We start from the raw sequence: 15,474 nt of genomic DNA, 5'->3' as shown, positions 1-15,474 counted from the left end.
TTAATATCAAACTGTTTTATTGGACATTGACCTTCTTTCTCTGAAGACATGCTGATGTATGCCATTCAAATTTAGACTCCACATTTTATAGTCTTACAGAATCAAATCAATATTTGTCAACATGAACTCCCTTGCCAAGCCAACTACAAGTAAGACTCAAAGCAGGATTGTCAAGTTGTAAAACCAGAAGCGGTTACATACATTTACTGTAAGTGAGGACTGATTTTGTAAACTGAGTTTTGGTTTTGATTTCACATCTTGACAAATTTTCTTGTTATTGGCTTTAGGATAGTTGAACATTCACAAATACTGACCGGACCATGTCAATCCACTGCACTTCAGACAGGATCTCTGAAATTGAGAGACATTTCTTAGGATGATGGTTTCTGCACATTGTCATGACCTGCATTATTTATGGTCTTCATATATTTAATTTAAGTTACATAAAAATAAACTGACATTTTGACAAAGAGAACACATTTGCAAGTATTAATGTGACAACTGCTGGCAACATGGCTCACTGTGACAGACACTAAAGCAAGTAACCATCTGTCTCTCTAGAGTGCCAAAGGTATCAATCAATCAATCAATCAATCAATGCTGCAACATTTATACCTCCAACTTTGCCAGGATCTGTATCAAAGAAAGGTGAAATTTAGGTTATATCTAACATTAGTTACATTTGACAAAGCCTTGGAGGTCTTCCAGGAACTTGATGTACTCTTGATGCTCCATGGCGGTGCTCAGCTCCATCAGTTCATCAGCAAAGGTGTTGTCAACCCCTCTGTCAGCCAGGAAGTCCATCAGGTGGTCATACAGGGCCTGAGAAACAACAACAATGAAGGTGTCACCAGTTAAAATGATGTTAAACACAGCCATCATCAGCTTAACTGTTATTATGTGTTATTATTTCCAGTCTCAGATCGTACCCAGTCCAGAGAGTCTGTGTTGAGGGTATAGCTGGTCTCCTTCCAGTCTGAATCTCCCTCAGGCTGGAAACTGACCTCACGAATGGCAAAGATGTCGCTCTCCTCTTCTCCTTCACCACGGCTCATCTACAAAATGCAAATCCAGCTTTTCTATTTAACTCAAAAAACTTAACTGTCAGAGAGAAAGCTCAGAGACATGCTGTCGGTGTCAATATTATACATCTCACATGCTTACCTCGTCTTCAGGAAAATGGCAGTCGAACACCAGGGAATGTTTCGAAGCCTGTTTTGTTACTTCAACAACAAAGTTGGGTGTTGACACAATTTCTGGCTGTAAAGAGAAACAGAATTATAATCATGTAATGTTCATATTTTAATGTTAACAGCTTTAATCAGTCTTTCTGTTTTAAAACACAATTTTCCAGGCCAATGCAATCATCACTGCTTACATTTTACATACATCTCTAAAACCATCAGGTTTGTTGTAACTCACCTCTTCTTCTGCTGACTTGTGCTGTCCTTGTTCTACCTCTTCCTCAAAGTTAGGAGGAATGCTGTTATTGACGTTGAATGTGACAGTGACTCTGTAAGAAGAAAACAGTCCAGGAGCTCATTAGTGTGCCCTGGTATCAACAAGGATTGGATAATCACCAACTGCGCCAGCCTTACTTTTCTCCAGCAACGTTCCTTGTGAGTTTAGCCTCTGTGCCGTTCATCTCCAGTTCCCATCCTCCAGACATCTTAGGAAGGCTTTTGCTTTTCTGGATCTTTCTCTCCTCTTTGATTTCATCAGACAGGAAATCGCCAAATGCTTTGTCACCTATTTAAAAAAGGTACAACCGATTAGATACTTATGACAAAATTTGTGTAGTGGAAAATCCAGTTTTACTCTTCCTGAAGCATCCTGAAGTTTCCTTAGCTCGGCTTTATCCCAAGTCACTGGATTCTAACTGCTTTCAGAAAGCTTTCAAGGAAACCTTCCCTCTCAGTCTCCAGCTGGCATGCCTACACGGCAACATTCCCAGGTTTCTATTAGGTGCTCTTGGTTTGACAAGTTTATACCAAGAACACTTATTTCTCTCTGACAACTTTAATGTGTAACTTTTCACTGCGAGTCCTGATGTTGGCTTATGCCTTGCCAGCGTTTCATCATGTAGTTACTACCACACAGTGCACACAATGCTACTAAGCTTTTGTTTTACTACCTTAATTCATTTTTGGGCAACTGAAAGAAGAAACTTAACTATTAGGAGTGGGCGGTATACCGGTTTCGTCACCGGTGTCACGTTCTGCCACGCCATGGATTTTGCAATACCGTCATTACCGTGATAAATCTTTTAGCATATTAAAAGTAATGTGCTTTACTGTGGCTGCGATAACATGCAGGTAGAGGGCTACGCACGTACTCATAGAACTGGAGTTACATCCAGTAACTACTATTTTCCTCGCTAACGCAGACTTCGGTAACATGAAGATGTGGAACGTAACGTTACGAGCAAAGCACGCCAATTTCTCTGTTGTTGGCTGCAAATACCAACACAAAAAGATTAAAGTAGTTTGTGAGTAAACACTAAAATAAGGTGGTGAATTAAGTAAAATTAAAATGGTGACATAAGAAATAACCTACTAGAAATGGGGTAATATATTAATTTATTCTTTCAAATATTATAATATTTTAAATAGACAAATATATTTTTTGTTGCAGAATGATACCCTGCAGTGCATAATGTTTCTTGTTACATTTGTTTGTTTTTAAGAGAAAATGATTGAATAAAATATTGAAATATTAATGAGACAAGTTTTTGATATTTATTTTGGGTAACTTAATTGTTATAATACTCAAGTAATTAAAAAATTTGAATAATCGACAAATTAGTCGTTAGATTAAAAATAAAAATAATCGTTAAGTGCAGCCCTACGCACAACAACTGGAAAACTCTTCTGGGTGTGCCAGTTAACCAAACTTAACCATCTCACTTTGGAGTGCTTTCTCAACGAGGGCCAGTACAAAGCAGGATTCGCTTCAAAACTGAAGCTCAGGGATGGATCGATACCAGCTTTAAACTTGAAAGCTTTTTAACCATTTTTATGTTGCTTTACTGTATATTTTGCAGGTTAGCCTGTTGAACTTGGCATTAGCATGGGGCTAATGTGGCTACCATCTATTGTACTCCCCCAGGCTGGGAGCCTCATTTGAAGCCAGTTAAATAACCAGAGTAGTAGGCTGGATGTGGGAAACTGTTTTTCCCCCCGTTGCTTTTTGTGGAACTTCATACTGCATCGCAAGCTCAGCTGGCTTTGTTGGTACACGAAAGCCCCCTCTGCTCTCGCCGGTGTTATGTCCCAGCTGGTTTTCAAACTAACTGGTTCCCATACACGTGCACGCGCTGTGTTCACCTAACAGCTGATTAAATGTCTTTTTTCGTAGGTGGCTGTGATGTAATCTGGTTACAGAGGCAGACCACAGCCGCTGCTGTATGTGTGTGTCTGTTGCTGCTGTGGTACACTGACTATTGTACTTATATAATATACTTTGGGTTTTCTGCCAAATAAATGCTGTTGAGATGCCTAATCCTACCCCTTGTCTAACTCTGAGAATGAATCACATTACATTTACTAATTAACCTCCATTATGAGGCAGGCTACTCCTCCCAAAACACATACCTATATACCTACCACACTATTCCTCATTTTCATTCCTATTTGGAGCCACTAAAAATTTTAAATTACATTTTTCCCCCCTTTCTTAAGATATGTTCCCTTACATTGCTAATAGGGTGAAAAGAGGTAGAATCATGTTTTGAGTAGAGTCTCCCTTTTAGTTTTGTAACAAAACCTTCACCGTAAAGAAATGCGAATGTGATCAGGCCATTCCTGCAAAAGAGAGGCGTCCTCTCAGTTAAACTTCCCTCAATAAATAAAAAGGTTAAAAAAAACGTGATATAATTTTTAGGTCATATCACCCACCCCTAACTGTTCAACATGATAAGCACAGGCTGATGATTAGTTTGATCAACTTAATAGAATGCAGAAGAATGAACGGTGTAATTAAAATTGTTAATATAAACATCATTGACGTCCATCACTTTCATCAGTCTTCCAGTGGTTGACCTTTAAACCTCAACCTGGATACTCATCATGCTAATTCACATGTCAACACCATACCACACAAAATGACAGCTTCTTTGAACAAATGTTTTTTTTGTTGTTGTTGTTGTTGCTGTTTGTTTGTTTTTTTAGCTTAACCATTAACTTTTCACTTCTGGTGACGACCACTGCACGTATCTTTCAAGGTGAATGCTAACTTAGCTGTTTGCAGTGAGAGGATTCAAACGCTGTTTTTTGGGTCGTAGATGTGAGTGCTGACTTCATGTCTGTCAGGCAAAAGACCCAAATGAATTGTGTTCAAGGAAATGAAAATAGTCACGGTTAACTGAGTAACATTTTGACATGAGGTCTTCTCTGAACAGCTAAGCGTGTTGCTCTCTCCCCATGCAACATTGCACTGTTACGAGGCAAGCTAACGTTAGCTAGCTTATATAAGGACTTCTACATCAAATGTTACCTTCTGTGTGCAGTCCTCCACATCCACACGATACTGAGGGATTCAACGCTTTTGAACTAAACAGTTTTGGCCTGTATCCTGACGAGGCTCCGTTGTTATTCAGCATCCAGAGAGACCGGGTGAAGGGCCGGGTTGTTGCCGAACTTGGAGAGCGCAGTGTCGGGCAGCTGAGTGGCAGAGCTCGGGCTGTGGACGTGGTGGCTGAAGAAAGGCGAACAGCGGCTCCCACCGCACGGACAACTGACTTTAGCATGACTTTATAGAAATATTAAGGCGTGTAACGACAGAATAAATTAGTTCGACAGCTCACAAAAACCGCCTAGCTCCCCGTTACGGCTGCTTCTGGAAGATGACAGAAAACACGTGTGGAAGGACACATTGACCTATCATAACTATCACATTTGCACCGGAAGTAATACTTTAAAAGCGAAATAAATAAATGCTTTTATCTTAAGAAAATCCCAAAGACGACGGTATTTATATCATTTGAATGACGAGTCTAATCGAATCTAATAGAGTAAATTATATTTTTAAAAGGTATAGCTGATGATATGTCCATATGTCAAACCTATAGCGCCCCCTGTGGCTTGATAAAAGGACGGCCATAGGTTTTATATCTGTCTCTCTTCCTCTGAAACAACACCACAAGCCCATGACTCCCTATGATAAAAAAGCAAATGCAGCATCTGTCCACAAGAGACGAGAGTACACATAGATCTAAATAAGGTCTGCATGATCACAACAGGGACAGGCTGTCTCATGTAGTGATCTGCTACACCATCAAATCCAAAATCCATGACATAAAATCAGTTTCTGGATAAAGTGCACATGGACATCCCAGAGGAAAGGGTTGCATCATTCCAAGTAAAGTTTGATTTTCAGCATAATGAGGTGAATCGGTTGCATTATTTAGGCATGACGCCCTGCTGCCAGAAGATGGAGCTGTTTTCAAACAACTAACCCAGGGCTTTTATTAAAAACAATATTTAATTACAACTGCTGGATGGTTGGCCATCATGTGTCGGGTCATGCATTTCTGCATCTTCCCCTCCTGAGTTTCACCTGGTACACATGACTTCAAAAGTAAGTTGTTCTTTGTCCTAATAAAACAAATCAGTGAAATGTCTCATTTGTCATCAGATCATGGAAACGATGATGTATGATTTGTTGTAAACACTGAACATACATCTCAGTGCTCTGTTTAATTCATCAATACACCGCACTAAAGTATTAATTGTCTGTTAATCTGATGTTGCATAATTTGGAAATGTGTCAATTTAACTATGACTAAATAACAATGGCTGGAATTAGGAGTGTTATGCTTTCTGTAACATCCAAAAGACTCTCCAACACTAATTTTGAATGCTTTCAGGTCTGATGTGTTCCAGCAGCTCTTTAACAGACACTCACAGATCTATGGGACTGTTACTGTGCCTCTGAATCTTTACTCTCCACATTTCGACTGGATTTTTATTACAAATTATATCAATAGTGGTTATATACTTGACAAACAACAAATTATATTAAATATACTCATAATAAATTCATCAAAGGCGTGCATTTAATCTTACAAACTTCATAACATGCAGATCTTAAATTGTCTACTTTTCCTTTGTGACATGGGCAGCATGATCTGTCAGAGATTCAAACACTGAACATACAGCCTCTTTATAACATAGTCTGACGATTCTCTACAGCAACCCCAGATGCATTTGTTGTTTGGCATTTTTAAAAGTTAGAAATTGTTTGTTATTTATTCAGGTTACAGTGTATATTGTACAATCCTGAGTCCAGCGTAAAAAAGACAAGAGGAGCATCCATCCTATTCCTCAACATGGTGATGATTCTACAAAGTATCAAAGACCTGAGGGATCAGATCCTTAACTATAATCTCCATGCATTGCATACAGTTGTTGTCAGCATACATCTGTAGTTAGTCTGTACAGAGGTAACATACAATCACAAAGAGTAGAACCTGGAGAATAAGGCATGCTACTTCTCCTGATGTGCATGTATTTGGGGAACTGGTGATATAATCAAGGATGTGAAAAAAGGCATGCACACGATAACAAGATGGGTGCTGCATGTAGAGTAATTATCAAAGTGAAATCATGTCACTGTGACATGTAAAAACCTCATTTTAACTTTGGTGATTTTCATGTTTTTTTTTTATAATTACATAACCTCATAGATTAAGACAAATCTACTATCCTTGCATATATAAAACCCTTTAAGACCACTTTGTATAAACCAAAAAAAATATATTGGAAAAGCTCAAGATAAGACTTGTTTTCTTAGCTTCTGAGAAGCTAACATTTCAGAGGCAAATAAAATTAAATCCTTACTATTATTCAAAACTACGCTGAAAATAACAACCGCCTACTAAAGTTTTCTGAATCTTGTTGGGTAGGTGGCTTAACAATTAAGTACAATATTTTGTGAAATTAACACATTGCTTATTTGAAGAACTGTGCTCCTGTGAGGTTATCTGGGCTGTTAAAATGCATGCAAATGTTGAAAGAATTAATGCATGGCACCTCAAAAAGACTTTTTTTTTTTTTTAGGTATTAAACAGGTGGCCAAATGACAAAATGAAATATTATCAGGCAGAAGAAACAGTTTATAAAATCTGAATGACAGTCTTACAGGAAGTCAAAGTAGTGAGGCCTCAATATGCAGATTTCTGCTGCAGTGACACGTGCCAAATGCTTGTCAACTGGGAGGTAGTGAGTTTACTACACAGAAAGTGTTCTGCTCTAATTTGCACTTGTATGAAATCAATAAATGTCTTTATCCAAATTCAGCTTTGTGAAGAGAATATATTTTCCAGGTTTATCGTCACTGGGTGATTTGAGGAAGATGTCCTTGCAGAGATTTACTTCAGTCCTATTTTTCTGTTGGTTAGCTCTTGGTGGGTCGGAGTTTGCGGCCAAAGTACTCTGGTGCTGCATCCAGCAGCCAGTCGGCATCCACCAAACACAGGTCTCTCATGTAGCAGCGGGAGGTGTGCAGCAGCTCATTGAAGACCACGTATGCTGGCTTGGCCTGGAAAAGGACGGAGGAGGGGTGGATGGTCACAGGCTGGTGGGTGTCCAGAGCTAAATAGCTGCCATCAGGTTGTAGCTCCGCAGCGTTGACGAACATCCCGTGGGCGAGGCAGCGGCGAACGTTCCCTGTGTCCGCTCCACATGACTCCAGCTTCAAATTCAGCTGGTTAAATCAACACAGAACAGGTCGTGTTACTGTATTTAGTTATCAATAGGGTCAAATGGGCTGCTGTCTGTACTGCTGGGATCCAAAACGAGACCTAGTTCCACCACAACTGCTGGCATAAGAACTTGATATCGTGCCACTGTTGGCTGTTTTATGAAGCAAATATACATGTTTATAAAAAACAAATAAAAATCACAAATGTTTAGAAGACTTTTTGTATACCTTCATATCACAGTCACTTTCATGGTGCATCATCTGCACAAAGAACTGGGGCTGGGCAATTAATCGAAAACTTACTGAAACCGACATTATGAGTCTCTCCCCGACCTAACTTCTGTCACATCGGTACGTTCGATAAATTCAGTCCTTCATACAGGCTGTGGCCTACACCTTGAAAGTACAACAAATCTACATCTATAGGCCTAAGAACAAAACCAGTCAGCGTTTGCTGTGTGGGTTGATTTAGTAAGTCGAGTAAGTATTGTACCACCTAGCAGTTTTAAGCAAAGTAATTAACCACGTGGGTTGGAGTGGAGTCAGTTAGCAGTAAGCCGTGAATGTAACAGTCAATGTACAGTTTGTCAGAAAATAAATGCTAGAGCTAATAAATGCTAGTTAGGGGGTTAACCCAAAGTTAGGGGCATCCCTGTGGCTTAGGGGTTTAAAGAGTACTCACTCACGATGGACAGTTTGGTAAAAGGATCAAAATCGATGCAGCAGAACCAGAGATACCATCTTCTCTATTCCACACATTCTTCTTCCTTGTCAAAACCTACATTGCAACTCGACCACCAATATTTCGGACGGTGGTTCGGGTGTTTTATGCTAGTAGCGGCTAATGTAGCCTCAAGCAGAGATGAGGAGCGGGATACAGAGGTCTGGTAAGATCACCTCTTTCTATCTCCACACCCCCAGATTTATTTCATTTTCAAACTTCTAGTCTTCAGCCCCAACTGACACTGACTCAAGTGACATCACATTGAGGCAATTTATCAGACTTCACACAGCTCCGTCTGGAGACACAAAAGGCTGTGGAGTTTCCCTTTAAGATGCCAACCATGAACCACAAAATCCCCGGTTCAAGTCCGGCTAGAGACCTCCCTCCATCTTTTCTTCGTCTCTCTACTGTCTCTCAGACTCGCTCTCTTATAAAAGGCATATGCACATATGTATACAAAAAAGAAACATCGCCTTGGAGTAGTAAAGGAGTCTCCACTGTGCTTCCTGACAACAGTCTGGAGGCTGACGCAGCAGTTCATTACACAATTGAAATTATTATAATAATGTCACTCCACACCCTAAAACATCCCGCAGATGGAATGAGATAATAGCAGCCATAAAAAAGTGTTATTCATATCTATTCATAAGCCTGATATGACTTATTTTGATAGTTGCAAAAGTTTTTGTGTAAGTGTTTTTAACAAATACTTAAAGATGGAGAATCTGTATCTAATAAGATATTGTATCATTAATTGTTACTGAGGTAAATGTGACAATTAATTGTGATATTGATTGCAGTTGATATTGCCCAGCCATACACAGAACATTCACATCACACACAGTATTCATAAGGATTTTCAGATGTGTACCTTAAGGCAGATATCTTTGAGTTGTGCCTGGACCTCTTTCACCAGACCCATGTTCCTGCTGTTGACAAAGTTCTCCCGACACCACTCCTTTAACAGCAGACATATAACAGATTACGCGGGAGCTCAGCAACATAATTTGATTTCTGGATTTTGCTTAGTGACATACATTTTCTTCCCCTTTCATCCATCTTTACTCACCTTATTACCACTGACTTTCTTGAACGCTCTGTAAATGTTGAGCAGTGTCATGTGGTCTCCTTCGCTGGAGCTGAACTTCTTGCGCACAGCAAGCACATCTTCCCGCCGGGCAGGAGGGTTATACAGTACAGTGTCCACTGATAGCAGAGATACTATGCTCAAAATCTCCTCAGAACAGGAGTAGTCGGGAGACAACAGGATGGTCTGTGAGACGGAGCAAACAAGGCAGGGAAGTGTTACACTAAATTCTATCTGGGTTACGCGTGTAACCCATGTGGCACTGTGTCTGTGGGCTACAGGCTGTCACTTTTTGTCAGAACCCCACGATACAGTATCTATTCGTATAATGCTATGCGTTTTCCAGCACTTTTTTTTTTACCTTGGCATATCTAGGCTCCAGAGGGAAGCTTGCCATCTTCTTTCCCAGAGCAGTGAGGAAAACCTGCCCCTCCTTCCTCTCTACAGCTCCCAGCAGCTCTAAATGCTCCACAGCAGATCGAACGGCCTCTGGGATAAACACAACAGGTTACTACGACCTAGCAACGCTCCTGGATGACCTGAGGTGCATAGTGATTCATGATCAATAGCATTTACCTGGAGAAGGCTTGGACATGAAATCAAAATTCATCACATCTGGAATCCCTAGAGCCATGAGCTGCAGCATCACGCTGGCTAAATTGCACCTGCAGCACACACACACACAGGAAAAGAAACAACAGAACAGGCCATTCAATCACACTGACCTAAATAAATCAACATGTGGGAGAGACTCAGAGTCCTGCAGATCAGCACTAGGTGAGCTTTATGATCTGTACGAAGAAAAAAGGAGCACTGCAGTACCTCTGGATCTCAGGCACAGTCATAGGGATGAGGTTGTCAAATTCCTGCTCAGTATAGAGACGATAGCAGGAGCCTGAGTCCTCCCGGCCAGCCCGGCCCGCTCGCTGCCACGCCTGGGCTTTAGAAACCCGCTGCACTGCCAGCACCTCCAGCCCACTGTCTGAGAACACAGGTACAATTAGATGAGAGCAAAATAGCTAAATAAAAAACAACAAGATACTATTTGTGTTATAAATATAATGCATTTTTGCTGTTATGGTTTGGAGGTTGTAATTGCTAGGTATTTGTTACAGTTAAAAGAGGGATCCAATTTTAAACACTTATTGTACACGTATTGAAATCTCGTGAAGAGTAAATTGATTTGTAGAGTAAAGTTATAACCAGGTAATCGTATACATTTGTGCAGCTCAATAATTTAAGATATATATAAGAATGGCAATAATTTGTATCACTTTTACATGCTAGCTACTGTCAGAGGTGGAGGAAGTACTTGGAACATTTACTTAATTAAAAGTTCCAATACAATAATATAAAATGACTCCATTACAAGCAAAAGTCCTGCATTACTGAAGTAAAAGTACAGAAGTTGTTTACTGTTGTAGCTGGTTGAGGTGGTGCTAGTTTTAAATACTGTATATACAGTTAGCTAGTTTAGTCCAGGGGTAAGCTTGTGTTTAGTCTTCTGCTTCACAAATTTGGATTCATTTTTTGGACTTTTCTCTAATCTTTGCTTTTTTTGTATTTCCAAAGGAAATAACGGCCAGCCTGTGATCAAAACTTGGTTGCCTCTTTTTCTGTGATTAAAGGCCCTAGTCATTATTAGGTGTTTCATGATATTCCAATAGAATGCTGTGTTAAAGTTAATACTGAAATGAGAATGTGTGTGTGTGTCTGTGTGTGATGACTGAATCATCTAACCAGGATTGAAACGTTTGGCCTTCACCATCCCTGTGTCTATGACGTATTTGATCCCAGAGATTGTGACTGACGTCTCGGCAATGTTGGTTGAGAGGATGACCTTCCTACATCCCTGAAAAAGGTAGAAAAGATAACATTCTGTATGACGTATACAATAATACAGCATAATTAGACTATGATACATATAGCTCCCCACTGACAAGAAAACAAGGCACTATTATGTGGCACTTTAAAGTAGCAATAAAGCTAAAACAATGCCAGACATCTCAGAAACAGAAACACAGTTGAGAACAGCAGTGCACAGATTTCAGAAACCAATGAGGCTATTTTTTCAGAAACATGTCTCTTTGTCTACACTACTCTGTGGAACTTTGTATCTCCTGCATGTTTACTGTTGCCTTTACCTTGGGAGCTGGCTGGAAGACCCTGAGCTGCTGTACTGGGGGCAGCGACGCGTACAAAGGGATAACTACCATGGGACCACAGCCATCAGGCAGATGCTTGGCGATGTCCCGACATGTCCTCGCCAGAGCCTCGATCTCCTCCTGACCCGTCATGAAGACTAAGATATCGTGGGACGGAGGAGCCTCCTGTGCGCAAACAACAACACCACGTTCTGTTACAGTGTCTAGAAGAATCATCACAATACATGAGCATGCACCGAGGAACGCTGTTTGCCCACAGGTTTGTGTTTCTTATACTGCTAAAGGAAGCATAGTCTATTTTTTTGGCAATACAACAGATTACACACCTGTGCTTAAATAAGAAAAATCGTATTTGTCAGGGTCCCTTGCATTCAATTGCAATAAAAAAATACAATACATTAGAAAAACTAAGACATCACTAACCCAGTACAACAATTAATTAATACAAGAGTTTTCTCTCCACAAATATTGAAGACTACCTGATGGATCTGGAAGACAGAGACGAGAGCAGCCTGCAGATAGTCTGACTGGGCCTGCTTGGTGTAGTAGATCTGAATGGGATGCTGCCTGCCTTCCAGGTAGAGCACAGGCGACTTGTTGAAGTACTCAGAGAACAAATCCACATCCATTGTGGCTGACATCACTATGACCTGTGCAGGTTACACAGAAGAAAGAAGCTGCACTTTGGGATTTGACTGAATATAAGGAGATGCTTAAACAGATCTACACAGCAGTAGCAGGAAATGAGCTCACAGAAATTCATGGAGAGCAAGCTTTTTCTCTCATGAGCAGATGCAGTGAAGGGATTAGCCCAGTGTTTTCTATAAAAGTCAAATATCTCATTGAAGCCAGGAACTGGAACTGTCCACCTACCTTCAGGGGAATCTTATTAAGTTCTCTGCGCCTGCGTTGAGCAGTCTTAACCACGCCGAACAGCACATCAGTGTGCACGGTGCGCTCATGGGCTTCATCCAGGACCACCACAGTATAGCGCAGCAGTAAGGGGTCTCCGATGGCCTCACGCAGAAGCATGCCATCTGTCATGAACTTCAACTTTGTCTCAGAGGAGGTGACATCCTCAAAGCGCACTGTGTAACCGACCTGAAAAGAAGGTTTGTTGATTTACTATAAACAGCCCAGTACGACTTCAACTTATTAAGTACTGATACTACTATATCGAGTCAAATACCCATCATCAAAATGCATTCAGCATATTAGTATAGAGCTTGTGCCACAGAATAGTTCAAAGTTTATTACAACAACATACAACATACATACAATGAAAATTATTATACTGTTGATTAAAGTTTCCCTGCAGTGTTTTTGACCTCTAGTAGTGCTATGCAGCTGTTTTTCTATGAGTGGGTCCCTGTTTTGTTTATTCCGTGTGCGTGCACGAGGATGCACACGCACGCACGAGGGTGACGATTACAAATTCCTGCCAACCATTTCACACTATTCCACTGACACAGGTGGCTGGTAATGCGCCAAGAAATGTAGGAATGTGCCAACAAAGGCAGGGAAGAAGAAGACTGCAAGCTAGTGAACATAGATGAAAACAATACAGGATTTGAAATGTTCAAAATGAATGTAAACATAACTTTTGTTTGTTTTGTTTTTTTGTCAAGAAACCCCCACAGGGCACCTTTAAGCCTATATTTTAAAGACTAGACTAAGTAGGTATGTGGGAAATCTGTCTGTTGTGCATACCAGCTTGCCGAGCTGAGTCCTCTTCTCCTCTGCCACCCTTCCTGCCAGAGAGACTGCAGCAACTCGACGGGGCTGAGTGATGGCAATGATGCCCTGTCGTCCGATGCCGGCCTCATACAGATACTGAGGGATCTGAGTAGTCTTCCCAGAGCCGGTCTCCCCTGGTGTATCAGAGAGAATGGCTAAAAGTTAGAAACAGATGCTACACTATAAATCTGTAGAGTAGAAATTGACATTTTCTGAGAAAGATGTTCACCTAGCTGTGGTACAGGGCACTTATTGGAAACATGCTTCAAACATGCTATAACAATCACTTAAATAGGGTTTACTGCTGTGAATCTGACAGATATTTGCTGACATTTATAAGTTAAAATCTGAGCTATACAATATTACAGAGCAGACAACATACTTGTATTTCAGAGTAGATTTTCCCTTTAATTAAGTCGCACATCAACGGCTAACGAATAGTATTAGCTGTGTAGCTGTGAGGGTATTACCTATGAGAATAGCATTGTGAAGCTGTCTCAGCTGGTTCAGTAGCTGAGGTTTCGCCTGGTAGATTGGAAGCTGTTTCCTCTGGACTTCTATTGGAGTGGCTGCATTTCCCTTTCTAGGCAGCAGCATTCCAGGTTTATTCTTATCGAGACGGAAAAAAACAGACCCCGGCTTGAATTTTTTAGCCGGAGGAGGGTCGGGGTCGTGGGGCATGGTCTAGAAAAAGTGACTCCGTTAGCAAAACCTTTGCGGCTCTTTCTTGAAATTCTTTTAATGTCAAAAGCAAACAAAAAAAGTTTTTTTACATGCCATGCTCACTGGCAGACAAGCAAGCGTCACTGCGGATGTTTTGCTACCTTTGCAAAAACGTCCCCACGTGGTAATATTCGGCGCAGATGTTTGACGTCATTGGTCACTATGTGAAATTTCACCCGAGTAAGGACTGTCAGGTACATTCACAGGTAAATCGCGGAGGTTTGCTTCATACAAGCACATTGTTCATGGTGGTGTATAATGTTCCAATCACACCATTTGATTGCAATGTTATTACTATATTAATTTCTGAAATATTACTCATCTGTCTTAACCATCTCTACGGAAGATTTGAAATCTAAATAAAAACTAATTACATAAAGAAATAAAGTGAAATGCAATATATTTCTGTTTTTATGTATGCATTTACTGTGTCATAATTAAATGAAAAATCAAATTTAAAATGACTATTATTTAGCATTTTGTCTTTAATAACTGAATAAATAGTTTTTCGTGGTGACATTAATTTTCCATGCCAACTTAAAATCAAATCACAACATTGAAAACGTATATGTTTTTTATTTTACACTTGCTTAAGCAATGTTCAAGTCTGTTTCCCATGCCAATAAAGCCCCACTGAATTATTTAGATTTTGGCTTAGTGACCACACAGGGTATTGCACCTTGCGGGATCATCATGTGACGCACACTGGCTCAGAGAGCATTTTTCCCATACACTATGCACAATCATTGAAAAAGTAGTGTCTGTAAAACAAATACATTTTAATGATGTTCTCAACCAGCTTGGCTGGAGTTAGACTCTAGTGCGCATGCTCCATGGGCCAAAAAACACAAAAGCATGAAGAAGACACTTATACAGTCTATGGGAAGACCGCGGAGGCTTTTTTAGCACCTAGTGAGGAACTTTCATGAATGGAACACAGTTCTCCTTAATAGATCTATGGGTGCAAGAGAGCTTTTTCTTTTTTGAAGTGAAAATGCATTGTGAATGCCAAAATGAACTGTCCAACTCCTTTTGGGGAGTTGTCATGTGTCCATCTTTATATACAGTCTATGGCCCTGACAGACAGCCTTTCACATTACAACAGCTTCCTGTGGGCTACTGGCTGTATGGACACTTCTATTTACTGTACATTTAGTTCCATATGTAATTGACTCAGCTGCAGGTTTACGGGATGGATTGTGCTGCAGGAAGTTGTATAAACAGACATTTAGAGGGATTATCTGATGGCTCATCAAGTGTTAACAGCTAATTAGTGTTATTTAGCTTGTGTTAGGTAGTAAACACTGAGTGGTTTAATAGAGGAGGACAAGTTAATG

General features: G+C 40.4%; 2 protein-coding genes across 3 annotated transcripts; both read right to left on the bottom strand.

The window, feature by feature from the left end:
* On the bottom strand, positions 1-4,893 carry LOC122888737 (complement component 1, q subcomponent binding protein). 2 transcript variants are annotated; one of them, XM_044223516.1, is made up of 7 exons: positions 4,495-4,893; positions 1,599-1,749; positions 1,423-1,513; positions 1,165-1,260; positions 930-1,055; positions 681-822; positions 1-351 (listed from the first exon to the last, which is right to left on the bottom strand). In XM_044223516.1, coding segments are annotated over exons 1-7 (861 nt in total). In that variant the 5' UTR covers positions 4,748-4,893; the 3' UTR covers positions 1-349. The 2 variants fall into 2 exon arrangements, with proteins under 2 accessions (XP_044079451.1, XP_044079450.1); XM_044223515.1 differs by having other exon boundaries at positions 1-822.
* A 1,140-nt stretch (positions 4,894-6,033) lies between these two features.
* dhx33 (DEAH (Asp-Glu-Ala-His) box polypeptide 33) lies at positions 6,034-14,282 on the bottom strand. The gene is made up of 12 exons (XM_044223499.1): positions 13,885-14,282; positions 13,388-13,548; positions 12,551-12,778; positions 12,157-12,327; positions 11,657-11,842; positions 11,253-11,364; positions 10,335-10,494; positions 10,089-10,177; positions 9,874-10,001; positions 9,495-9,698; positions 9,297-9,383; positions 6,034-7,704 (listed from the first exon to the last, which is right to left on the bottom strand). The coding sequence occupies exons 1-12, from the start codon at positions 14,093-14,095 to the stop codon at positions 7,396-7,398; spliced, it is 2,046 nt and encodes a 681-aa protein (XP_044079434.1). The 5' UTR covers positions 14,096-14,282; the 3' UTR covers positions 6,034-7,395.
* Positions 14,283-15,474: the final 1,192 nt, after the last annotated feature.

Source organism: Siniperca chuatsi, linkage group LG14 (genome assembly GCF_020085105.1).
Source record: "Siniperca chuatsi isolate FFG_IHB_CAS linkage group LG14, ASM2008510v1, whole genome shotgun sequence".
Taxonomy (NCBI): domain Eukaryota; kingdom Metazoa; phylum Chordata; class Actinopteri; order Centrarchiformes; family Sinipercidae; genus Siniperca; species Siniperca chuatsi.
Note: the sequence above shows the minus strand (reverse complement) of the source record. Positions and strands in the feature narration are given on the sequence as shown.